Raw genomic sequence first — 27833 nt, forward strand, 5'->3', positions numbered from 1 at the left:
ATTGGTGATTTGGCTGCCCAAAACAGTAAAAAAGGTTTGGATTGCTTTGATAAAGATTTTTTTGATTTTGAGATGACTGTGCCATACTGCATCTTTTTTTTTTTTTTTTTTTAAGATTTTATTTATTTATTCATGAGAGACAGAGAGAGAGTGGCAGGTTCCCCATGGGGAGCTTGATGCAGGACTCTCCTGAAACTCCAGGATCATGACCTGAGCCAAAGGTAGACACTCAACCACTGAGCCACCCAGGTGCCTCTTTACTGCATTTTATTCATTCTGGATGCTCTATTTTGAAGGGCAGATTGATAGAAGGTACTTGAGGGTGAAATGCTCAGGGACTTGAAACTGTGCCATCTGAGGTGTGGCAGAAGGAACTGAGAAGTTAATATGCAATAGATTTGAGGAGTGGGCTACTTTTGATTTTGTTTGTTTGTTTTGTTTTGTTTTGAGTCAGTGACAGTGGTAAAGCTTTGCCTAGTAGACTACCCATGGGAAGAGAGTCAGAGATTAGATTTTGTGACTGTTGAGTTGTGGAAAGCCCTGTAAGATAGGGAAAATAAAATAGTTGAATCCTACATCTGCCATAGTCTAACTCAAAGATCATGGTGAGTATAGACAAGATTCTCAATCTCCCTGAGTTACAAACTATAGAATACAGATGATAATATCTATGTAATGGGGTTCTTGTAGGGGATTAAGTGAATTAAATAAATCTAGGTGTAGTGTTCCCTGTTTGTTAACTATTGTTACTATTGCCTATTTGATACATAGATTCATACAACAATACATTGTTTTTTCATACTCAGGATGTAGTGTAGATAAAGATACTCAAATTTGGAGTTATGTTTTTTTTTTTTTTAAGATTTTATTTATTTATTCATGACAGGCAGAGAGAGAGAGGCAGAGACACAGGCAGAGAGAGAAGCAGGCTCCATGCAGGGAGCCTGATGTGGGACTTGATCCTGGGTCTCCAGGATCACACCCCTTGCCGAAGGCGGTGCTAAACCGCTGAGCCACCGGGGCTGCCCCTGGAGTTCTGTTTTTGGTAGGAAATACGACAGATCTTAACTTGTCATGTTTTTATGGCAGAGTCATTGTTCTGTGTTAGGTGAATTTGATCATTCAACTTCAGTAAATTCAAGAAAAGAAAAGGCTTTTATTTTTGTTGTTAATTTTCCATCCCAAATTTTGTTTTGTTCACAAAACATGCAGAAACAAAGTCACATGTTTTTAAAAATGAAAAATATTTTAACATTCCATTAATCTGATGACCTGACCCAAGAACTTGGAACATGTTTGTTTTGGCTTTAGCTCTCGGTTCTGTTACCTTTGGCGGAGACTTTGTAAAAGGATGAGACTGAAAAGCAAAAGTCCAAGTTCTTCTTCCATAGTCTTTTATTAAAGTTGCTTTGTATGTTGTAGATAAATTAGTTTGACAGATATGAGGGCAGTGTTCTACATTTGGCATATCTTTATGATTATGTTTTTCTAGTCATCTGAAGAAAATTTTACAATAGTAGGTGCAAATTTGTCTTTCCTTGTGAAATACTTTTTGGGCCAAGTTAAAAACACATTACCACAGAAGGCCCGGCCCGCCAGTCAGTTTCGAAAAGAAAATTCTTGTAAAAGTAACTTTGGTATGTCACAGTAGCCATACCATAATATTTAAGACTTAAGAGTCCAAGTACTTACGGTTGAATTCTAACTCTGACTAGCTGTCAGTGCAGACAAGTTACTTAATCACTCTATGCCTCAGTTTCTTATCTGTTAAATGATAATGATGATACCACTTATACCCCATTGGGTTACTGGGAGAATTAAATGTATTTAAATTTGGAACAGTTCTTGGAATATAATAAGGGCTTAGTAGATGGTAACAGTTATCCATCCATCAGTGAATATTTAATAAGGATCTGTTATGTTTCAGAAGCTGTGCTAGCCTCTAAAGATGCAAGAGCATAGTTTTGATCTCTCTGCAAGAGGTAGCTTTGTGGAGGAGAAAATAATTTTACTTTAAAGTGCAATATTTTGGGATCCCTGGGTGGCGCAGCGGTTTGGCGCCTGCCTTTGGCCCAGGGCGCGATCCTGGAGACCCGGGATCGAATCCCACATCAGGCTCCCGGTGCATGGAGCCTGCTTCTCCCTCTGCCTATGTCTCTGCCTCTCTCTCTTTCTCTCTCTGTGACTATCATAAATAAATAAAAAAAAAATTAAAAAAAAATAAAGTGCAATATTTTCAAATTATGATAAATACATGATGGAAAGATCTGGATACTATGAGAAGGAAAATGGAGGGATGTGCTTAAGTCAGGTGTGTGTATCTCTCTGTGAGAAGATGACATTGGAGTTATGATATAGAGGACAAACAAGGTAGCCACATGAAGAGGAGGGGCAGGGCAAGAGTGAAAAACTGAGGGAATAGCATGTGATGTCATGAGTCAGGAAAGTGTCAAATCATTTAGTTTATTCGAACAGATTTCCTCACCTGAAAAAGGCTTTTTCTTACGCATTGTAAAGTTTTATAATTCTGTGGGCAAAATTTGTTTAGCTTATTGTCTTTTTTCCTCTCTCTACAGAGGTGATGTATATTTATGTTTTTATATCACGCATGAAAAGTCTGTGATGTAGATGATTTGATATCCACTATTGTTTTTGGATTCTACTCTTTTTGGATTATTTATCACATCTCATTTTTATGAAAAATAATATTGTTCAGTACAGTATATTAAGAGCAGTACTTTGGAAGAATAGTCAAAGTCAACTACTTTTGTTTCCATTCTACAGTATGTAGATTTCCTATCATCAAAGCTTTAATTTCCTTATCTTATAGTAGCACTAATAATAGAACTTAAGATTTTTGTGAGAATTAAATTAAGCTATGCATGTGTGATACTGGGACCTGGCACATTGTAGGTATTAAGTAAATATTATCTGTTGTCACTTTTGTCAGTTTCTATGCATTTATGAATTTAGATGTTTTAATTTTAAATAAATAATCAGAAGTCTTGCTCTAATTTTTATATGTATTTGTATGTGTTGGTTCACTAGAGCTTCCATAACAAGATACCACCAACTGTGGCTTAACCAACAGAAATTTATTTTCTCAGTTCTGGAGGCTACAAGCTTGACGTCAAGGTGTTGGCGGGTTTGGTACATGTGCCTGATGTGTCGCTCTGTGTCCCAATAGCCTGTTCTTAGAGGGACACCAATCCATCAGATTGGATTAGGACCCACTCTAATAACCTCATGTTAATTTAATCACCTCTTTAATGTCCCAGTCTCCAGATACAGTCACATTCTGAGGTACTGGAGGTTAGGGTTTTAAAATATAGTGGGGTTGGGGTTGGACACAGCACACGTTCATTCCATAATTGTGTATATATGTTGGGATGAACTTTTTTAGTGAGGTTACTTTTTGAATAGATATGCGTGCTTACTTTGTTTATGGTTATTCAGTTACCTTGGACATAAATAATCCTCTTTGAAAAGAAAGTTACAAATTCTAGCTTTACAAATGTCTTCTTAAGGTAGCTATTTAGTCTTCGTATCTGTTAATAGAATATATATTGTTCTTTAATATTCCCTTGGTTAATTGTAGCAGTTTTTTAAAAAGGTTCTTAAAATTTATTAGAGGGGGCAGGGGCAGAAGGAGAGGGAGAAGCAGATTCCATGCTGAGCAGAAAGCCCAACTCAGGGCTTGATCCCAGAACTGGGATCATGGCCAGTGCTGAAGGCAGACACTTAACCAGCTGAGCCACCCAGGTGCCCCAGCAAATGTTTATTTAACGTCTGGAACCATTATAAGCACTGACAATATACTGTATAGGTAAACTACTCAGACAAAGCACCTGCATTCATGGAGCTTTTATTTTGAGCTGGCCACTGGTATAGTTTCAAAAAGAAATTGTGGTCTAGGTTCTAAAAATAGAGTTCTAAGTTAACTTTCTTAAGCATGGTGCATATTTGTTAGGAATTACCTAATAATAATTAGGTAATTTTGGAGGAGATGTATAAAAACAAGATTTCATGGTTTGTAGTGGAATTATTTTTAGCATTTTTGATTTTGAAGTTGTATCTTCTTATATTTGAGTTGGGGACCTTATCTTTAGCTGGTTTTGTGATGTTACCTACTCATTTTTCTTAACTGAAGCATTCATTGGGGCACTTGGGTGGCTTAGTCAGTTAGGCATCTGACTCGATCTTAGCTCAGGTCTTGATGTCAGGTTCATGTTCAGCCCCTGAGTTGAGCTTCACATTGGGCGTGGAACCTGCTTAAAAAAAAAAAAAAGTGCTCGTTGTATTTTTCCTAGTGGTAGTTTTATGTAAAAGTATGTAAATTAATATTTGAATGCATTCTCGCTCTAAAAGGTCTAAGTTGCTTAGAATTGGGTAGAATAAATTGTGAAAATCTCGTTTTATCATGTCTTTCTTTCATTTTCAAACATAAAGGTAACTAGTCTTTTGGTATCCCTTTAGTGCTTTGATTATTGTAAACATTTGGGAACTGTTAACAAATCTAGGGCCAAATTATTTTCAGTGGATATATATATTTTATTGTAATTGTTTTCATTCTAGGAAGTTAAAACATTTCTCTATTGAGTTATAAAAAATGCATCAATGCCAATTATTCTCCATTAAAAATTCTTTTATTTATACAACAGATATGTTCATAGTAGAATAAGAAAGTAAGTGATCATGATACTTTTTAAAATTCCTGCTTGTCCCACTACGGAGAGAGAACTATTTTTATTACTTCGATGTATAGCTTTCTGACTTCTGTTTCTTCTAAAGATATGCATAGCATATGGTTATCTTCTGTGTATTAAGGGATATTATATATGTGGTTTTGTAATTTGTGGTTTTTTTGATGTAACGCTAAATAATAATACACACTTTATAGCAATTACAATATTCCAGGCAGGCTTCATTTTTTTTAACTTAATTTTTTAAAAAAGATGTTATTTATTTATTCATGAGAGAGAGAAGCAGAGACATAGGCAGAGGGAGCCTGATGCGGGACTTAATCCCAGGATCCCGGGATCATGCCCTGAGCCGAAAGCAGATGCTTAACTGCTGAGCCACCCAAGTGTCCCTCCCAGCAGGCTTCTAAGCAACTTTTGTATAGTAGATGTTTTGTTTAGATAGATGTTGTTACTATTCATGCTCATTTGACAGATGGGGAAGTTCAGATAGAATGAAGAACCTGCCAAAGTTCTAACTTCTAAGTGGTTGAACTGAGATTTGAACCTAAGGTGAGGATTCGGCAGTTGATTTTCTTTGTTGTATGGTCATAGTCATTTTTCTGTGCCAGTAAATACAGACTTTGTATGTAACCTTATTGGCTGCATGGGGTTTCACTTTCTTCTTACTCAGCCTCCTACTAGTATATTAGTATTCAATTCTTTCTTGAAACACTATTCTTTCCTATGTTACTGGTTCTTCATAGTTTCTTTAGTGGTTCATTCTCCATCTGACTTCTAAATATCATAGTTCCAAAGGCTAGGCTCTTGTTTATTTGATCTCTGTTCTCTCCTAAGTCACTCTACTATTGCTGTGGCTTTAAATGTAATCTATATGATGTCAAGGTTCAGATTCATAGCTGCTACTCAGAATTTTCTAGTTTGCTCTCTCAACTCATATCCATGATGGCTTATTTGACATCTCCATTAAGATGTGTCGTATCTAAAACATGTGAAATTAGAATGCTTGATTCTCTCTCTAACTTATCCACAAAGATGTAACACATCTTAATAAATGGCTCCACTATCAACCCTGTTTTCGAGCCAAAAAATTAGGAATCCTTATTCTCTTTTGGTCATTTCTTAAATTTAACTTTCCAGTTAAGTCCTGCTCATAACAGTTCTCCACTCTTTTTTTTTTTTTTTTTTTTGGCGTTCACGGTCGCTGCTGTTATCCAAGATACTCTTTCCTTCCCAGTCAGGTATGAGCATCTCCTTTGTATCTTAATTTGTTTTCCATTTCTGCTGACAATATTTTCATCATTGGATTGTTGAGTTTGGAATGGCAAGTGCTATTGAAGAAACCATCAAGACCATGCTTATTAAATCTGTAATTCATGCTATCCAGGCTCAGGTGGACTCACATTACTGTTTGACTGTTTTCCCCATACTTCATATTCTTGTATTTTCATGTATCCCTCCTATCCTACTCTCATTTTGAGGTATATAGTAGAATCAATTAGGGGTTTTTCTAACATGTTTTGTGTTTTTCTTATTTCCCTTCTTATATAATAATATATAAAGGTTAGGAAATACGGATCTATCTGCTAATACAAACTGCTGCCAATTTGAACTTTTCAAAATATATTTATTGTATCTCGTTTGCAATTCGTGGCTCCCTTAACTACTGAATGAAGCATGACCTCTTCATCCTGGCCTTCTGGGTCCTTTTTTAAGATGTCACCAATATTATCTTTTTTTTTTTTCCACATTTTATCTTTTATCCTTACTTTTTGTTATGCTGTTCATTCTGAGCAGGCTACTCATTTCAGAGCATGCTCTTTGTTTTATTGTCTGTTTCTTCAATCACATTTCACTTTCTCTCTGTGTTTTATTTTTATTTTTTAAAAAATTTTTATTTATTCATGAGAGACACAGAGAGAGAGAGAGAGAGAGAGGCAGAGACGCAGGCAGTAGGAGAAGCAGGCTGCATAAGCAGGCTGCATGCAGGAAGCCTGACGTGGGACTCGATCCCAGGTCTCCAGGATCAGGCCCTGGGCTGAAGGCAGCGCTAAACTGCTGAGCCACCGGGCCGCCTTCTGTGTTTGTTTTAAAAGAAAACTTTTTCCTGTTACTCTCTTTCCTACCCTTTATCTGTGTGTGATCTTTCATCAGCATCTTTTAATTTATAATTTTATGTAATTTACCGTATTATGCTTTGTACTGTAGTTTCTGTGTATATTTCTTTGGATCCTTTTATGTTGTGAATTTTTTGAGAGTAGGAACCATGTCTTTTTTTTTTTTTAATAAAGATATTTATTTATTTATTTGACAGGGACTGAGCACAAGCAAGAGGAGTGGTGGGGAGAGGGAGAAGCGGGCTCCCTGTTGAGCAGGGAGCCAGACACAGGGCTTGATCCCAGAGCCTAAGGCAGCTGCTTAACTGACTGGCCACTAGGTGCTCTGGAACCATGTCTCTCGAATACTTTTGGCATTCCCATCAGGGGCTCGTAGCTACTTATCTGAAAATAGTTTACCAAATCTGTGGAGATTATCTTTAGTCAAGTACATAGTTTAGGAGCCACGAGAAAGGGAGAGCCCTCACCATGTAGTGATTTGTCAGTCCAACTGTAGACATTGGTAAGTGATATGTGTATGCAGCTAGATCATATCTGTGATTGGATTTTTCGTGTCTTTTTATATCCTGTACAATGCAGAACCTGAAACATACAAAGTTTTTATTGAAGTGACTTGATTATGATCCCTCATGATCCCTGGGCTCAGATGCTTCCTGGGATCCAGTGTGCTAAAGAGATACAGGCTCTGTGACAGGACTTAAGGCAGGTATGAGATGAGGGTCTTGGCTCTCCTCTCCCCCACTGGCTTGCTTTTAATTTAATTGGTTTAATCTGAGCCTCTAAAGTAGAATCAACTAGAAGGAAAGAGTATAGGGGAAATGATTTTCTAACACTTGTCATGTCAAGTCAAATTTTTAGTTCCTTTTTTGGAGTAAAACAGGCTTTTCTCTGGTTACAAAGTTATTTTTGAGTTGCAAGAATTATCTCCTTCCCTCTGTGTTATTGTAATTCCTGTATTCCTTCATTCAGTCTTGGCTGCCACAAGCAGGCATGTGTAGTAGTGAAAACCTTAGCAGCACACACTTAACTACTGCTGTCCATCAAGCTGGATTTTCTTATAAAGATAATCTATTGTAATTTTTGATATTAAAAACCAAATTGAAAATCTCAAATGGGGAATTTGGGCTAGAAGAATTTTTGAAAGCTTTTTGTCCACAAATGTTCTATGAGATCTAGGTCCATTTTAGGATTTTCCAAGCATGTCTTGTCTGTAGCTATTAGACTTAGGGATGTTTCATCTACTGAAAAGAATTTTTTTTTAAAGAAGTACATAATTTGCTATAGAAAATACAAATAAGCAAATATAAGAACATGGAAATCAGGGCAGCCCCGGTGGCGCAGCGGTTTAGTGCCGCCTGCAGCCTGGGGTGTGATCCTGGAGACCTGGGATCGAGTCCCGCATCGGGCTTCCTGCATGGGGCCTGCTTCTCCCTCTGCCTGTGTCTCTGCCTTTCTCTCGCTCTCTCTGAATGAATAAATAAATCTTTAAAAAAAAAAAAAAACATGGAAATCACTCAGAATTCTGTTAGTTGAGATAAAACCCTGTTAACTCTTTGGCCCTTTTTTGGTGTTATATATAGAGAGAGATGGGTGGGGGTGGGAGGAGGCATCTAGAGAATAGGAACAGTTTTTTTTTTTTTTTTTTTTGTTATGTACTCAAACTGGTGATGTAGGTGAAACACGTGTAAAGGTTCATGATAGTATGAACTAAGTTCTACATTTACCTATAGTGGTATTAGATAACATTTTCATTGAGTATATTCTATGTGCTAAGTATTTATATTTATAGTCTCATTTTATCTTTGCAACAGTTCTATGAGATTCTTACATAGATGAAGTTCTGAAACTTAGGTTAAGTTAGTGGCCCCATAGTTCATAAATAGCTAGGATTTTCGCAGTTTTGTTGACATCTAAATCCATGCTTTTAAGCAGTACTCTGTACAACGTGGTAATGAATAGCTCCTATATCTGGCTGTTTATCCATCCGTATTGAATAGAGAAGGAACAAAGGAGAGTGTACAAAGATGCTGAGGGAGATTATAATAGAATCATTCAGAAAGAGACATCCTGAGGAGAAAGATCAGTGGAAACCAGCTTTTCTAAAGTAACAGCGCTTTATTGTAGTACTTTGTAATATTAGGCTAATGAATTTTAAAAGTATGAGGTAGATGTTTGGCATGAATACAACTGTTGCCTCTTAATGTTTGTTGTATAAATCAAGTCAAAGGCTACAAGCTGGTGGTTCCTAACTCTTGTGTTTTGAGCCAGTTAAGTGTCCTATCCCAGTAGTTTAAATCAAACTCAGGCCTCATTAAAACATCTACGCAAAATAGTCTTTATTTATTAAAAATTTTATAGTTCTCACATAGACATAGCTATAATTTTGTTCAATTTGTTGAATTGGATATTCAGCATTTTGCCAACCACAAGGCAGCCCCACAAATGAAAATTAATTTATACTCTGCCTAAAGGAGCTTTTGAAGCAGACATGTATATAACTAATTTTAATATTAGATTATGGTAAGTGCTATAGAAGCACACAGAGAGAAGTACTGTTGCATAAAGAATCAGCAAAAGTAAAGTGAATAAACATGTTTCTTGTGTTCAGAGAATTATACCTATGATGTGTGACATTTTGTGTATTTGAATGTTTTTTTTGTTCTAGGTTTGTTTTTATTTGTTTATCTAATTCATATATAAAAGATTAAAAATGGCGCCTGGTAATCTCAGCTGGTTAAGCATCCAACTCTTGATTTCAGCTCAGGTTATGATCTCAGTGTCATGAGATTGAGCCCCATGTCAGGCAGGCTCTGTGCTAGGTATGGAGCATGCTTAAGGTTCTCTCTGTCCCTCCCTCTCCTTCTGCACTCCCCTCCTCAACTTGCACTCTTCTCTCAAGAAAAGAATTTTTTAAAAAATAAATATTTAACTATTTTCTGTCAGCTGACAAACATCTTTTAGTTTCTGTTTATAGCTTTGCTTTAAATAATTTTTTAAAACTCTTGTCACAGTATGAGTCAAGGACTAGTAATATTGTAGTATATAGTAATTGGCTGACCCTTAATGTTTTATGGATTGCTTTTCTAATGAAATTAGGAAACTTTCACAATCTGATTTGTTCCTGGAATAAATGAAGATTTGAAGAGTGACATAAGTACAGAAGAAGGAGTACCTTAGCAGCCTCTTTCTAATAATACATTAAATATGTTTTTAAATATATGTAACATTTGACAGCATTGCTGGAATGAGCATTTGCTTTGAGCTAATTTGCTGATTTGATCCAAACAATTAAAAATCTGTCTGTTGTCGAGGGGATTTCTGGTTTTCAGATGAGGATCCTTTATCCCCCTCACCAACCCCCCAGTCCCCTGCCCACCACCCATGTTTTTATATTGCTTTCACATATGTTTGTTTTCAGCATTCTATAAATGTTCTATCAAATAAAAGGAATTGTTATTCCAGTTTAGTAATTTAACTAGATAGTTAGATAAATAGAATATGTGACCCTCATCATAACATTGACCCTTTGCATATAGGCTTTTTTTTAATGTAAAATTAAAGCTTACTGATATACTTCAAATTGTAGCATACTTTAAAATGAGAAGTGATGTAACTTATTGATATAATAACCAATAAGGGATATATCTTATTGATATATGATTTATATAATATATAGTATCAATCATTAATTGATCAGGCAGTTTTCCTTCTGGACTGTATTTTCTTTATATCCACAGCAATATTTTGTTTATTATATCACATACTGAGAGAGAATGTTAAAATTTCCATCTGAAATTATGGATTTGTCTGTTTCTATCTTTAGTTGTTACTTTTTGATTCACGAATTTTATTTATTTATTTATTTATTTATTTATTTATTTATTTATTTATTTTAAAGATTTTATTTATTCATGATAGAGAGAGAGAGAGAGAGAGACAGGCAGAGGGAGAAGCAGGCTCCATGCCCGGAGCCCAATGCGGGACTCGATCCCGGGACTCCAGGATCACGCCCTGGGCCAAAGGCAGGCGCCAAACTGCTGAGCCACCCAGGGATCCCCTGATTCACGAATTTTAAAGCTCATTTAATAGATGCATACATCTTTAGAATTTTTATGCCTTACTAGTGAATTATGCTCCTTTTATCTGAGTTTATCCCCCTTTTTTCTTTGCTTTGAAGTCTATTTTATCTGTTACTAATATTGCATTGTCAGTTTTCTTATCCTTGCTGTTTGTGTGGTAAATCTTTTTTTTGTCTTTTGATTTTCAGTCTGTTTGGTCTTCATATATAAAATATATGAGATAAAGTTTTTCTTTTGTGATCAATTCTGATAATTTCTGCCTATGAGTTGGTGTTTTAGTCTCTTTATATTTACTCATGTTTTATACTTTTAAAATTGTTTTTCAGGCCCTTGAGTCTCTGTTTTTTTTTTTTTTCCATTTTGTCATTTTTCTCCTTATTCTTCAGATTTGATTTGTCTTCAGGTTTACAGACTTCTCTTCTGTCTCCATCCTTTATTTTTAAAAATTTTTAAAGATTTTATTTATTTATTTATTCATGAGAGACACAGAGAGAGAGGCAGAAACCTAGGCAGAGGGAGAAGCAGGCTCCTCACAGGGAGCCTGATGCAGGACTTGATCCCCAGACCCGGGATCATGCCCTGAGCCAAAGGCAGACGCTCAACCACTAAGCCACCTAGGTGTCCCTGTCTCCATTACTTTATTAAGCCTAGTTTCTAATAAATTTTTCATTTTTGTTATTTTTCAGTTATGGAAATCCAGTTTCTTTTTTATAGTTTGTGTTTCTCTGTTGATATTCTCCTCTCTTCACTCATTGTGACTACTTTTTCCTTATTTTCTTTAACATATTTTCCTTTAGTTCTTTGAACATATTTACAAGAGATATTTGAAGTATTTGTTAGCTGTAAGTCCAATGTTTTGGGGTGGTTTTCTATTGACTGCTTTTTTCTTTGATGATGAGCCACACTTTCCTTTTGTGACTAATAAATAATTTTTAGAATACATACTCGTCCTTGGAGATCTATGATAGAGATTTTTTGTTAGTTTGTTACTTTTTGTTGACGTGTTGATTTTCATTCTAATAATCTGTCCAATTACCTGATGATCATCCTTAACTTGTGCACACTGAATTTTATACTTCGTGCAAAAAGACCAGTTGTTTCCCAGGTCCTTTTAACTGGTAGAACTGATCCTCCAAACTCTGTTCCCCTTTTGATATTTAAGGGATTGGTGTTACTAGGTTTTGTTAGGTATTGCTCAAGTACCATGCTTTTAGCGCATGGTTCTTTCTCCTTAGATGTCTCATTTGAATGCCCAGGAAATAGCAAGGTTTCTCCATTCTTGTTTGGCTGGAAATTGATTGTTTTTCTAATGCTGTTTAACCTCCAGTGTCTCTGTTTTGTTACCAACCCCAGAGCAGTTACTCCATAGTAAACTTTGGGTACTTTCTCTTTGGATAGTTCAGCCCTTGGCCGAAGACTCACATGATACTTTTAGAGACCTTTTACATAGCTACTTATATTTCCTCTTTCTTGCCCAGCATAGTCCAGCCGCCTCATCTGTCTTGAATTCTGATCCCTGCCTCCTTGATTCAGCAGGACCACCTTACTTAGCTTAGATGATCACTTGTATGCTGGTTGGGATAATGCCTTCAAGCAGAGTGTCTGGGCAATTATGAGGTTGACTTGGGGAATTTTTCTTCTCTCAGGGATTATAGTCTTGTGCTGCCCAATTTACCAAGCCTGAAAACTCTTGCTTCATATATTTTACCATTTTGATTATTGCTTACAATGTGAGGGCTAGCTGGTGTCCGTTACTGTCTCATAGCCAAAAATGGATGATTTGGAGTACATGTCTTTATTGTTTCATGCTAAGACTTTTTCTGTCTTTTTTGTGAGTGATTCAACAAATAAAATTCTTAACCTGGGATTTGTTAGGAGAAAAAGTCTCTTTGGTAAAAAGGTACATACAGCACTTGTCTGATTTTCTAAAATTTTGTTATATAGTGTCTGATCTGTAAAGTATGATAGTTCTTACATATCTTCTCGGGGAGGACATGAGCATTCCTTTGGTTTACCTTATTTTCATCAGCATAAGTACTGATTTTATATGTGAACAGTACTTGATGAGAGATAAGTAGAAATATTAGCAGTTGGATTTTTCTTAAAACTGGAAATTAATAGTTTGGCGAGTGATCAAATAAAAAAGTCTTTTTTTCACAGACATTAATTTGTTCATCAAATATTTAGTGAGTATCTATTTTAATTGCCGGTGTTGGCATTGTATTTGACACTGATGATGTAATGGAGAATAAAATAGGCATGGGTAGTCCCTACCTTTATTGAGCTTACATTCTAATGTGAGAGATACACAATAAAGCCAAGGAAACAACATTAAAAAAAATCACAAGTTATGGTATTTGCTAGGAGAAAAGCAAATGGAGTTCGAGGTAGAGAACGAGTTCCTACTTTGGATAGAGTGGTCACTCCTTTGAGAAGTTTATATTTTGGCTGAATGACAGAGCTAGTCTCTTTGAGGGAAAGGTGAAGTCAGTGACTGTGATTTATTTTCTGTTAACCTTCCCTGTACCTGTAAAGATACTGAGAAAAGGTATATTAGAGGAATTGAAAGAAGGTGGTAAGTATGGTTGAAGTATGAACAAGGGGAAAAAATGACAAGATTTAAATTGGGAAGGTAGTTGTAGGCTAGATCACTTAGATATCTGTAGATTTTCGTCATGAGCTCAATTGCCTCTTCTTTCATCTAACCCTCAGCAGGATGACCATTTAATTTGTTGTACAAATAATGGCATACTTCTGAGTAAAAAGGAGCAGTAACTGAATGGGTGACACTGCTGACCAATGTAATCTGACTCTGTTCTGGGGAAAGCATCCTAATTGTGGCTACACATGTGTATAAATGACCTAGATAAGTGAGTACTAGCATGGGTTCTGGATGCAGACTACTGTACCTTTGTTTTTAAAATTTGTATCTATTTGAGGGAGAGGGAGAGAGAGAGAGAACGAGAGAGAAGGTGGGCACCGGGAGGGGCAGAGGAAGAGGGAAAGGGAGAATCTTTAGCACTCTGTACTGAGCACAGAACCTGACACAGGACTCAATCTCATGACGACCTGAGCTAAAACCAAGAGTCAGACAAAACCAGTGCACCATCCAGGTGCCCCAGACTACTGTACCTTTACATCTTCATTTCTACTCGCTCTGTGACCCTCAGCAAGTTCATTTCTCTGTGCCTCAGATTTCTTATTTGTAACATGGGGAAATAACACTTCATTAGGATTGTGATGAAGATTAAATAATGCATTTATGAAAACACACTGTGCCTGGTATATAGTAAGCACCCACAAGTAAATTCATTGTTTTAGCAAATATTTATTCAAAGGTGGTTGTGTACCAAGCATTTTACTAGGCACTATGGATTAAGCAGTGAACAAAACACAAAAATCTTTTCTTTCATTGGGCTTGATTTCTAGTGCAAGAGATAATAAAATAAAAGTAAAAAATAAGGTGTAAGATGGTAATAAGTACAGTGAAGCAAAAGCAAGGAAGAAAGAATGGAATAGGGAATGTGTGGGCAGCAGAGTCTATGTAAATTAAGCAATAGCTTGATCATAGTAGGCCTCACTTAGAAGATAACATCTGAGCAGGGATCTGAAGGAAGTGAGGGCTGATTCCAGGCGAGAGAATCTCGTGCAGAGATGAAACTATTGGGGTTTTAAAACAGGGGTGACAGGAAATGGTTTATGTTTTTGAAGGATCACCACACGTGGGTAGGCAAGAGTCATAGCAGGGAAGCCAGTTTAGGTTATTGTAGGTAATGGAAATAAAAGATTTAGACCCCAGGGTTATCCGAGGAGGTAGTTAGAGATGATTGGATTCTGAAACTATTTGAAGGTAGGACTGAAATGATTTGCTGCTGAGTTTGATGAGCTGTGTGAGAGAAAAAGAGGATCCAAAGATTTTTAGCCAGAGCAACTAACTAAGAATGAAGATGCCATTTACAAAAATGAGGAAGACTTATGTAAAGGAATAAATTCAGAGGTAAAGATTTGGAATTCAGCTTTGCATGTCCTGTTAGATATCCAAATATAAATGCTAGCAGTCACTATTTTTTATTAATTATTTAGTAAACATTAACTATTATAATCATTAGGTATTTATTGCTCTGTGGTGGAGTTTGCTGTTTGGTATATCTAGGATTAAAATGATGGTCAGGGCAGCCCCGGGCGTGATCCTGGAGACCCGGGATCGAGTCCCACGTCGGGCTCCCTGCATGGAGCCCGCTTCTCTCTCTGCTTGTGTCTCTGCCTCTCTCTCTCTCTGAATGAATAAATAAATAAATCTTTAAAAAAAAATAAAAATAAAATGATGGTCAAAGAAAGATAAGTTTTTGTCCTTGTAGAAGTTACAATCTGATAAGGAAGATAAGAATTGATCAAATAATCATATTGTTGGTAGTTTTTTTTCCTTAAAATTAAAAAAGACCTTTTAAATAAGATACTTTGAAAGAAATAAAGATGACTTAACAAAATCACAAATGTCCCTTGATATGTGAATTTGCTAGGTTCTTCTGTTCAGATAGTGAGCAATACATGTACATACCTTGAAAGTTTCTCATTTAACTGTATCTGTTCTTAAAATTGGGTAGCTTAATTACCATAAAGGAATGAAGCTTTATGAATTCATGGAACCTAGCATTTAAAGGTATTGTGTATTTCATGAAATATTTAGGCTGTTGGGAATTTTCTCATTTTTTTCCCATTAAAAATGTTATGCTTTTACTTTTTGTCAGCTAAACATCATTTTGTTTTATAACTAAAATCTTTTTTTTAATAACTAAAATCTTAATAATAGAATATAGTATGATCCATTGTTTACCTTTCTCTCACAAAATTATTTTCATGTTTTAAAAAAATCTACAGGTTCGTCATAAAGCATCACAGAAGGTGTATGCTATGAAGCTTCTTAGTAAGTTTGAAATGATAAAAAGATCAGATTCTGCTTTTTTCTGGGAAGAGAGAGATATTATGGCCTTTGCCAACAGTCCCTGGGTGGTTCAGGTAAGCACACAGACCTTTACAAATTTATTTCCCCCTTTTTTTTTTAATTAAAATTCAGTTTGCCACCATATAGTATAACAACACCCAGTGCTCAGTTTATTTCCCTTTATTGTGTTTATCATTCATAAAATATGATTTTTTATACTTAAAGTCCTATAACTCACATAGTAACAATGCAGTCATTTTTACTAAGCTCGGATTCAATATACTTGTTTAATGTTCCTAAATAGTATGTCATATAGACATGACATGTAATACTTAAATGGTGTATGAAAGCAAGTATTTGCAACTTTTAAAGAATTCCTTTATGAACAATTTGGTTACCAGTATGCTGCTATTCCCTGCCTACACTCTCTTGTGATTTACATAATAGGAACAATAATAAGCCTGTCTCAAAAAACCCAAAACTTCCTACAATAAAAATTTTGAAAATTTTCCCATAGTCATTTATATATTACCTATAAGACAGTATTGTGCTTCCTAATTCAGCCTCTTGACTGTAAAGTAAGGAATTTATGGTTGTATCTTATGTCCCTTTCAATTATACTCCTCATTAACTTTGCTTCTCTGAAGGTGTATTTATACTAATACCTAATTCTGCACACATTTTTGAACAAATATCCTAAGATTAGAGATGTACCAATGCATGTTCAGAATGTTACCTTAAATGATTTGAGGGTTTGATAATCTTGCTTGTGGAAGGCAATTTGCAGGTAAAAAATTTGCCACATAGATGACTATGTAATTTAAAAGCTCATTATTACTTTTTTAATGATGTTGAGCCCCAGTGCTTTCTCTCTACTTAATTTTTTTTATTGTTGCTAGTGAATAAAAGTTCTGATATGTGTAGCTAAAACTAAAGTTTTTGTAGCAAATTATATATCATAATTTAATTAAGGAATGGTGGTAATAAATTATTCCACTTTTAGCTTTAAATTGCTTTCATAGTAAAGAATCATTGCCTTTTCTAGTTTATCGTTTCATACACTGATGTATTTGATCTTTAATTCAGCTAAGTGGACCTTTATAAAGTGTTCATTGAGATAAAGAGTTAATGGATCTTTGGAAGCCTGTCAACAGTGAAACCTTGTAAATTGAAAAAATAACATTATAATTCTGGCTTTCATTTGTTTATCTCTATGGTAAAGGATATTCCATGCACCATCATTGTATTTGTATGTTTGAAATGTATAACTTTGTGGGGAAACTTGTCAAAATGACTGACTTCTTTCTATTTATTGATTTAATTTAGTGATTTTTCAATATATTTATAGAGTTTTACTGTATTTATATTAGTATATTTTTAAAGCTTCAATATATTTATAGAACATTTTGGTGCCTCAAAAAAGAAACCCAGAATCAATTGGCATTTATTCTCTAATCCTCCCTGTCTTCAACTCCTGGCAACCACTAATCTGCTTTCTGTGTATGTGGATTTGCCTATTAAGGGTATTTCGTGTAAATGGGATCATACAATATGTGATCTTTTGTGATATCTTTTTTCATTTAGCATAATGTTTTCAGTATTCATTCATGGTATAGCATGTATCAGCCCTTCATTTCTTTTTATGGCTGAATAATCGTCTGTTGTATAGATATCCCACATTTTATTTGTTCATCAATTAATAGACACCTAGGTTGTTTCTGTTTTTTGGCTATTGTGAATAATGCTGCTATGAATTCTTTCACATGGATTTTGGTACATATGTTCACACATTTGTGTTAGGGATCTGTACCTTGCAGTGAAATTAATGGGTTATAGGATATGCCTGTAATCAATTTTGGTAGATTATTCCTAACAGTTTACCAAATCTCAGTGCTTATTTTTTTTATTACTGTTCAATATTTAAACGGATGAAGGCCCTCATACTTTGTTACAGCACTCTTTTTGGAGATGGCTCTTACCTTTCTTACATAAATTATGATACAACATAAATCTTTGACCTATCGTATTTGACACATAAGATACATTCTTAGTGTGATTTGAATTCCATAGATGAATGTTGGCGTATTTAAAAAACTTATTTGCTGATAGAGAAGACTTTTTTTTAAAGCCATCTGTTATATTCAGTTTGCTGTGTTGCCTGTTTTTCTAATGTCCATACTTTCATGGTGAACACCTCCTTACTTTTCTGTACAGTTTCACATACCCAAGTTGGTGTGTACCCTTGAATACTTCCAGTTTACTTTTAGATTTTTTTTTTTTTTTTTTTTTTTGGTAAAGAGTTTATTTATGAGAGAGACACAGAGAGAGACATAGGCAGAGGGAGAAGCAGGCTCCCCACAGGGAGCCTGATGGCGGACTCCATCCCAGAACTCTGGGACCATGTCCTGAGCCAAAGGCAGGAGCTCAGCCCATGAGCCACCCACGCATCCCTACTTTTAGCTTTTTTAAAATTTAAGTTTAGGTATCTTCTTTAATCCTCTCAATCTAGTTTCCTTCCTGTTTTCCTTTTTGTCTCATGAGTTTGTTTGTTTTTTTTATTTTTTATTTTTTTAATTTTTTTATGAGTTTATTTATTGAAGAAACCTGGTTTTTGCTGATTACATCCTTGTGTAGTTTAACGTGTTCCTCTCTTGTTTGTATTTTTTGAGTTGCTAACTGGAGATACAGGATCAGAATCACGTGTGATTTTTGGGAGAGTGTCAGGACAACTTCAAGGATAGTGTTTTGTTCTATTAGGAAGCTAATGTCTGCTTAATTCTCTGTTATTTTACTAGCTATTTGTGCATAAATCCCAGGTCCATTAATTTATTAGGGATTTTAAAAATGGTGATATTCCAATCCTTACACCCTAACCCTGAGCCATCCTTTTTTATTATAGTGACTGGAATAATTCTATAAAGAAAATATTCCCCATTTACTATTTGGTTACCCAGTAGTACAATTCACAGAGGGACAGGATAAATACTTTATTCTTTCCGTGTGTTTACTAGTTTTCAAAGTAAGGAATTAATTTCCTTTTATCCTTAAAGGTGAACAGTTTTGGGGGGAGTTACCAGTTGAACTTAACAGACTTGAAACCTATTTGATGTGTTTTAGTCCTTTGAGTATATTATTGATGCTCAAATTGTGACACCTTTGGCAAATGACATCCTGTTCAGGTTGGTTCCTGAGTCCTTTGGACATAGATGTAGCAGCCTTTGATACTTACTCTCTGATATAATGGGATGTTCCAGACCAATCTTGTACATTTTCTGTCCTTGACATGGTGGATTAATTGTGCTTTAGGTTCATCTTTTATACGCATGTGAATATTTCCTTAGAATAGATTCCTAGCATTGAAGCTGCTAGGTCATATAGTGTGCACATTTGACATTTTGATAGTGCCAAATTGCTGTGTAGAAAAAAGATTTTAACAAGTCTATATTACTCTAATTGTTTATCATTTTTATTTCACTACATTTTTAGCCGATACTGGATATTGTAGTTATTTAAAATTTTTGTTGGTTGCATCCTCAAGTAAAAAAGATGTTACTGTGCTAGGTTGCATTTTCTTGGTTAATTCTGAGGTTCAGGACATTTCATATGCTTGTTAGTAATTTGTATTCTTTCATTGCTTATCCCATTTTTCTATGTGTTGCTTTTTAAAAATTTATTTATTAGAATACTGATAGACCTTGTATATTAATCCTGTGTTACATATGTTGGAAATCTATTCTCTTGGACTGTTATTTGTTCCTTACTGAGTTTTTAAATATAGATCTAATCAATTCTATTTATACTATATTTTGATTCTTGCTGGGGAATACCTTCCCTAGCCCAGTATTATGAAAACATTCTTTTATACTTACACTTTTTTATATTTTAATTTTGGGAGGGGCAGGAGTCTGAGTCACTAGGAACTTATATTTTTATATGAAGTAAGATTTGTTTTTCCCAAATAGGCAGCCATTTTTCCCAATGCTGTTTATAGAAAAGCCTGTCTTTTTCCCATGAAGTAAATGAAATGTTCTTTATATCATATACTAATTTACCATATACACATGAATTTCTTTTAACTCTGTTCTATTAATTTGATTTGTTATTTCTTCCTGCACTAAAATAACATTGTTTAAATTTCTGTAGTTTTTCATATATTTTGGTATTTGGTAGGGGGCCAGTCTTTTCACGGATGTCTGTCTGTCTGTCTCCCTCCCTCCCTCCCTCCCTTCCTTCCTTCTTTCCTTCCTCCCCCCCCCCCACCCCCCGCAGGAGGAGAGGGAGACGCAGACTCCCTGCTGAGCAGAGAGCCTGACTCAGGGCTTGATCCCAGGACCCTGGGATCATAACCTGAGCCAAAGGCAGACTCTTAACTAGACCCCCTCAATGGCAGAGTTTAATGGATTTTTGAAACATGGATATTTGCTTTACACTTACATTCAGGTCAGAAAAATGCTGTTGGAACTGTGGGACTGTAGTTTGAGCTCAGAAAATACATCCATTGCCAATTTGTATAGAAGTGGAAATCTCACTTCTGATTTTGATAGCATGGAAAGCATAAAAAGTTTGATGTTTGATGTTGTCATTAAAAATTTAAATTAAAAAAAAATTTAAATTTTATGGGGTGCCTTGGCTCAGTCAGTTAGGCGTTGACTCTAGGTTTTGGCTGGGGTCATGATCTCAGGATGGTAGGATTGAGCCCTGCCTCCAGCTCCATGTTTAGTGGGGAGTCTGCTTGGTGTTCTCTCTCCTTCTCCCTCTGCTCTTTCCTCTTTTGCTTGCACCTACTCTCTCTCTAAAATAAATAAATAAATTTTTAAAAAATGTAAGTTTTGCATATAAGTGCTATTTACCTTGTCATTTTAGGTTGTATTAATTAAGAAACGTTAATTAAGAAAGTTATCAAGCCTGCTTCTAAAACTAATTTAGAAAGCCTTTCAGTGTTCCATAGTAGTAGTTGAGAGTGGTCTTGATCGGACAGATTTCAGTCTCAGCTCTAAGATTGCAATGAAATTTTACCAGTGCCAAGCCACTGAACTGCTGTGTGGTAGAGTGAGGATATTCAGCATCTATTTCTGACAAAAAATTCACAGAACAGATAATGATAGTTGTTAAGTCCACAAGAGCAAATAGCAACCATTAATACTGCTCATTTATTTATTACACGAGAGATTCAAATATATTTTCCACTGAGTACTTATTGATCGGTATTACAGAGAATAAACAGATTTTAAGTATCACACATTTTCACAAGCTTTGTAGATTAATCCAGTGAAGCCTTTTTCTGTTCCACATATATTTTTACCACCATCGTTTGTAAACACACCTTACCAAATTCTAGCTTAGGTTGTACTCAATTAGTGTTTTCTCAACTTCTTTGAAACTGTTTTTGCCTGTAGTTCATCTGTGCAGACTGTTTATAGAGGCTAATTCTTTACTCACATCAAGCTTGGCACTTACTTCTCCAATAACGGGTAATGACTGCATGGTATTAGTAACATCTGTTGGCTCATCAAGAGCCGAGGAAAACCACTGAAAATCATTCGCCTTGTTTTGAAATTGACTACTGATATTGCCACCAGTGTCCTCAACTCTTTGAGCAGCTGTTTTTGAAAGACAGTCTTGCGTTGAGTTTTCTCTAGACGAATTTCTTCAGCTGATGCAATCAAACACAACTAAATTCACCATTGGTAAATATCTGTTCTTGCTTGCCTAATAAATAAGCCATCTGGAAACGTTGTCTTACATACATTTAGCAAATTTTAACATTTTTCCATTGTTAATTTTAATCTTTTAATTTTGAAAACATTACGAGAATCCTTGAAATACTTGATGTACTCCTACCCAGTCTTTTCTCCCTTTTTTTCTTCTGAAAGATAGCTGCTGTCCTAAAACTCAGTGTATTGTTTTACTGTACTCAATCCCTCCATTTCTTTCCTGATTAGATCCTCTGTCAACCTCTTATTTTCCCACTTGATTTTTGACTAATTCAAGTTTTTATTTATCTGTTGAGTCTATGTAAATTTTTTAGTGTTAAGATTTTTTTGTTTTATTTACAAAATAACACATTTTTTGCTTTTTAATTATTTTCTTCTTTTTTATTTTATTTTATTTATTTTATTTTATTTTTTTATTTTCTTCTTTTAAAAAAATTTCTTAGCTCTGTTTTCGTGGGTTTATATTGTTCTTTTCTAGTTTCTTTATGTGCCTAATTTTTATTGTCTTAATTTTCCAATGCAAGTATCTTTTTAAATATTGGATAGTGAAAGGATAAAGAGAGATACCTATAAATGCATTTGAAGTTATAAATTTCCTTCTTGAGTTCTGCTTTAATTTTATCATGCTTTTTTAAAAAAATGATTTTATTTATGATATACACATAAATACTTAGAACAGGTGCAGAAAGATTTATCACAAAGCAAACACCCATGTATTCACTACCCAGGTCAAAAAATAAACATTGCCATAATAAGTCCAGAGGTTCTCTTGTACTCTTTCCCAATCACTGCATTCATGTATTCCTCCCAGAATAGCCACTCTTCTGCCTTTATTGGTAATCATTTCCTTGCTTTTCTTTCGAGTGTACCACCTAAATCAGCACTCAGGGCCTATAGTTTTCCTGCTTATTGAATTTTTTTTTTTTCTTATTGAACTTTATATGCGGTATCACTGAATATCTCTCTTCTTTTGTATCTAGCTTTTTTGTTCAACATTATATTGGCATGAGTGATCTACATTGCTACAATTTAATAATTTCATTGCTGTGTTTTATTCCATTATATGTATTTACCATAATTTGTTGGTATATTTCAAAATTTTGTTACAAGTAATGTAAGTGTTCTTGTACTTATTTCTGTTGGGTTTATTCCTAGGAATGGCATTTTGGGGTACTTAAATCAATCTCAGTAGGTGGTGACAGCTTCTTTTTCAATGTGGTTATAGAAGTTTAGTTTATAAGTTCCCTTTGTCCTTGTCAGCACTTGGTATTATCAGTTTTAAAATTTTTGGTCATTTTTGTGCATGCAGATTGGTGTCTCAGAGTAGTTTAAATTCATCTTTCTCTAATGACATTTCATACCTTTTCATCTTTGAATATCTTTTTTTTTTGTGAAATACCTGCTTAATTCTTCATCTGTTGATTTAAAATAACTGATTTGTAGGGATTCTTTTTATTTAAGTGTAAGTTCTTGGTTTTGTTCTGTTTTCCCTATGAGTTTGTAGAAACCTTTCCTGTTTGCATTGCTTGCTTCAAGGGTGTGGTTTGGGATATGTTGGGAATGTACAAATAACTTATAAATTTGTGGTTCCTATGTATCTGGGGGGGGGGGTGTCAGTAGCAATTTAGCTTGGTGTGATTTCTCTGGTCCCAATGTCACTGCTTTAGTCTGGGTGCCAGTAGCATTGCCCCCTGCTGCTTATTAACAAGATGATAGGGGATAGGAGAGGAACAGGCCCTGTTGTAGATGTGTTCACCAGGGACTCACTCTTGTACAGTGCTCTGGTGCTTACTCCCTGTGCTTACAGCCATTGAATGTGGTATCATTGAAATTTTTCTCAACTGCTCCTGCCTCTTCAGCTTTCTTCTTTGTAAATTACGTGGAGTAGCTTGCTTTGTTTTCAGAAAGCTGTTTTTTTTTTTTTAAACTATGAATTCTTCTGTCATTCTTTCACCTTTTATGTCCCTCGTTCTGTTTCTCTTTTAAAATATCTCTATTTAAATAGATTCTTGTGTTTTCTAAGAAAGAAAATGATTCATTTATGTATATTTTGTCAGCATGCAGAAGTAACCATATAAAAAGTTTTGTCTCATACCTGTTTTCCATTAGAGATGTCCAAATCTAAAATCAAAGATTTCATAAAATTCAACCAAAATTCTTTTGGTTGTAAAATACCTTGTATTTTTCAATAGTAATAATTGTTTTGGATTTTGTCCCATTTAAACTTTAGATTTTCTTTCTTTCCTAAAAACTTTTTTTTTCTCTTCTTGTTTTGTTTTACAGCTCTTTTGTGCTTTTCAAGATGATAAGTATCTGTACATGGTAATGGAGTACATGCCTGGTGGAGATCTTGTAAACCTTATGAGTAACTATGACGTGCCTGAAAAATGGGCCAAATTCTATACTGCTGAAGTTGTTCTTGCTCTGGATGCCATACACTCCATGGGCTTAATTCACAGAGATGTAAAGCCTGACAACATGCTCTTGGATAAACATGGACATCTAAAGTTAGCAGATTTTGGCACATGTATGAAGATGGATGAAGTAAGTAATAAGTACAAAAAAAAAAGCTAGTTTTTAAAAACAAAAATAAAAGAAACTTCAAATCTCGACTTTATAGTTTTAAACAAAGATAAATTTAGTTTTGCTGTGTAGTGACTTAAACAAAATAAAACTTTTTTTTTTTTTTTTACTGATCATTCATCTAGCTACAGAGTGCTTTATTTCTTATATAGTACTAGATTTGGCAAATATAAGGGACATACGGATACAGATAACTTAGATATCTCCCCATAGAATGGTGACAAGTAATTGCTATCAATTAAAACTAGCTCATGTGCAAAATGATCCAGGTGAAGAATAGGACACAAAATATGAATTAAAGGTACATGAATATTATGTCCATCACCATTATTTCTGTATTTTTCCTTTAAAAAAATGAGGTAAGAAGTTTATGTTATACTGTCTGCTACCAACCCTATCTGCATCAACCATATCGAGTAAATTTAAGGCCATCATCTATTGTGTACTTTACCTGTTGAACAATTCACATTATAATTAATAGATTCAGTAGTTTTAACCTCACAGCCAATTATGATGTTGATTTATTTTTGTTTCAAAATTTATATCTCACCTTTTTCTCTGTAAGTATACTATATATAATTTCTGGCAGTAATTCCTGATGGGGAGAATAATTTTATTTTTATTTTTTTATTTTTATTTTTTTGTTTCCCTGTTGGATCTGGAGGGTAACTTACATGTATCAGACTCTAAGTGTTAATTATGTTGACAGCAAACTAGATATTTTTTGTGTGGTTTTTATAACCTTCCAGTGTGCTTATATATCTAATCATATTTCTTAACAAAAATACCTTTTTTTTAACTTTGTAAAAAATTTTTTATTTACATTCAATTAATTAACATATAATGTATTAGTGGTTTCAGAGATAGAGGTTAGTGATTCATCAGTCTAATACAACACCTGGTGCTCATCATATCACGTGCCCTCCTTAACGTCCCATCACCCAGTGACCCCATCCCCCAACCCTCCTCCTCTCCAGTGACCCTCAGTTTGTTTCCTGTGATTGAGTCTCTTATGATTTGTCTCCCTCTCTGATTTTGTCTTGTTTTATATCTTATTAAGATGTTTATTTTTAATTAAGTTGATTTTCTTTTCTCTTTACCTCTTATTCATGTCACCCATGTGACGCTTTTATAAATCATACTGTCTTCATCAGCATTCTGTATTCTTCCAAGCTCAGCTCAGATTTTACCTCATTTGGAAAGTTCTTCCTGATAATCCTAATCTGACTCTCCTATAATAATAATAATCACTATAATCTAATAATCACTCTGGTAATGTTTTTAGTTATTTAGAATTTGTGCTGTGTTCATAGGCTGTTTTCATGTATCTAGGTTTGTATGCTGTGTTTGCTCAAGTAAAACTTAACATTCCTTTCTTCTTTGGTCTTCTTCATGTATATGTCACTGTGTCCATGTTCTGCATACATCAGTCAGTGTTTAATAGATAGAGCATTTGTCCCTAAAGCTCCCTCTTGTGGTGTTTATCATACTACAGTGTGAAATGGTTAGTAGTAAAAATTATCTTTATTTTTTTTTTTTTTGTAAAAATTATCTTTAATTAAAATACAGTATAAAAAATTTTCTAATAGAATGCTAAACTTTTTTTATGTCTCTTGTGCATAATGAGTGATGTTTATGTGCTGTGGTTCCATGAGTGTATTCTGATTTTAATTAAATCAAAAACTTTTGGGAGGATGTAGAGAAGTCACACTATGTTTTTAGGGTAGGTAGTGATGGTTAGGGAGAAAAGGGTATAGAGTGTGAGGAACAGGACAGAATATGGTTTTTCTAGAATAATTTTATAAGCATATAAGTAAATACTAAATTTAGCAATTTAAATCTCTTACATTGTCTCTTTATAAGACAAAGTAAAATGTGGCTTATATAATTTTATTTGCTATTTTTTCAAGTACATATAGCTCAGCTAATAATCCTGCTTGGTTCATCACTTATTGTCATTAGTAGTCAACAGAAAGACTTCATCTAGTTATTTTATGATATTTTCCCCCTTTTCATTTCAGTCTCATTTTCTCTTTCCCTAATAGACAGCTACTGTCATGTTTTTACTATAAGCTCTTGCAGGCTATTAATTTAACGTACATGTGTATAAATTAGAAATAGTATAATAATATAGATGTCATTTTTTTTTTTTACTTCTTTTCACTCAACATTGTTTTGTATCTATTCTGATATATGTAAATTAGCTCATTCCATCACAGTGTTCCATAGGATTTATCTAGTAGTTTTACTTATTCCTCCTTGTGTTGGATTCCTAGGCCACATCAGCAACCTGCTACCAAGAGTACTGTGTTGAATGTAGTTAAACATTGATGTTGAATATCTTCAGACATGTCCCATGTGTGTTCAGACAAGGGTTTTCTCTAAATATACACTTATACGTGGGACTTCTGACTTAGAAGATACATAAGTAAAGTATTACTGACCTCCAGAATGGCTGTAAATGTTATAACCTCTTGTTAACAGTTGAGTGCATTAGAGATCGTGTCTCTCCATGTTCTTACTCAACTTTCCTATTATTCATTCTCTAAATCTTACCAATTCCATTGGTATAAGGTAATAGTTTTTTAAAATTTTATTTTATAATTAATGATGTCAAACTTTTTTCATATAATTGTTAGTCCTTTATCTCATAAATTACTTGTGTATCTTTTCACCTTTTTAAAACCAACTTGTTGATGTGCAGTTATTCCTTATATAATCTCAGTAGTGATTCCACAGATAATGCTCATGTTAGCTTTGCATTTGTGTCTGTTTGAACAGCAATTCTTAATTTTGATGTAAATATATATATTTTTTAAATACTGAAGTTGAAAGAAAGAAAGAAAGAAAGAAAGAAAGAAAGAAAGAAAGAAAGAAATGCTGTAGTTTAAAAAATGTTGTTTTACCCAAGACCTCTATTCTGTAAAACTAATGATGAGAACAACTATGTTGAAGAACAAAGGTTTTTTTTAATTAAAAGCTATAGTACATAGAATTTATAATTTTGTTATGTTAACTGTTAATGTGAATAGTACTGTTGCAAGTTTCAAGTTCATCACATTATTGGCCTTGGTTTGATTATTGTTATGGTCTCAAAGCTGTTAGAAATGTTCTAGTCTTGTTCTCATTCATCTGCATATCGTAGAAGGGATCAGCAAACTGGAGTGCAGGGCCAGATCTGACCTGTGGCTTGGTTTTGTATAGCTCCTGTACTGAAAATGTCCATTTTTAAAAGATGGTTTAAGATATGTGCCCACAAGTCCTAAAGTACTTATTAAATATCACTAAAATATTTCCTGGCCTTTTATAGAAAAGTTTCCTAATCCTTTATCTACAATATAGACAGAGTTCTCAAATTACTTTTTAGCTCTTCTGGCTGTGAATAAATGCAAAAATAAAATACAACTAAAAATTATTACCTACAAGGACTAAAATAATTTGTTACTATTACATTTAATTAAGAGTACTGGTTTATGTCAGTAAGTTCTCTCATTAATAAATTGTGGTTTTATTTTAGTTTTCTAAATGCTGCTATTCTTTTTCTTTCTGAAAAAAATATGTAGATATGAGTGAGTGTCACAGTGTAGTATATTTACATATAAATGTGTCTCAGTGATAGCCTAGAAGTACTGCTATTTAAAATTGCTTGCTTAATTAGGTAAATAGAGTTTTGTCTTTGCTTGTCATTATGCATTTCA

At 34.4% G+C, this 27833-nt stretch overlaps 1 protein-coding gene across 13 annotated transcripts in view; it reads left to right on the forward strand.

Moving 5' to 3' along the window:
• ROCK2 (Rho associated coiled-coil containing protein kinase 2) overlaps nt 1-27833 on the forward strand; it is a 141454-nt gene that overhangs the window by 63282 nt on the left and 50339 nt on the right. For all 13 annotated transcript variants that reach the window (XR_012004795.1, XR_012004794.1, XR_012004793.1 and 10 more), the window contains exons 4-5: nt 15775-15912; nt 23836-24096. Coding sequence is in view for 10 of the 13 variants with exons in the window: in XM_072771070.1 (XP_072627171.1) it covers nt 15775-15912; nt 23836-24096 (399 nt within the window). In the remaining 3 variants the exon portion in view is untranslated. The remainder of the gene's footprint in view (nt 1-15774; nt 15913-23835; nt 24097-27833) is intronic.

The sequence above is a fragment of the Canis lupus genome, chromosome 12, assembly GCF_048164855.1.
Source record: "Canis lupus baileyi chromosome 12, mCanLup2.hap1, whole genome shotgun sequence".
Classification (NCBI taxonomy): domain Eukaryota; kingdom Metazoa; phylum Chordata; class Mammalia; order Carnivora; family Canidae; genus Canis; species Canis lupus.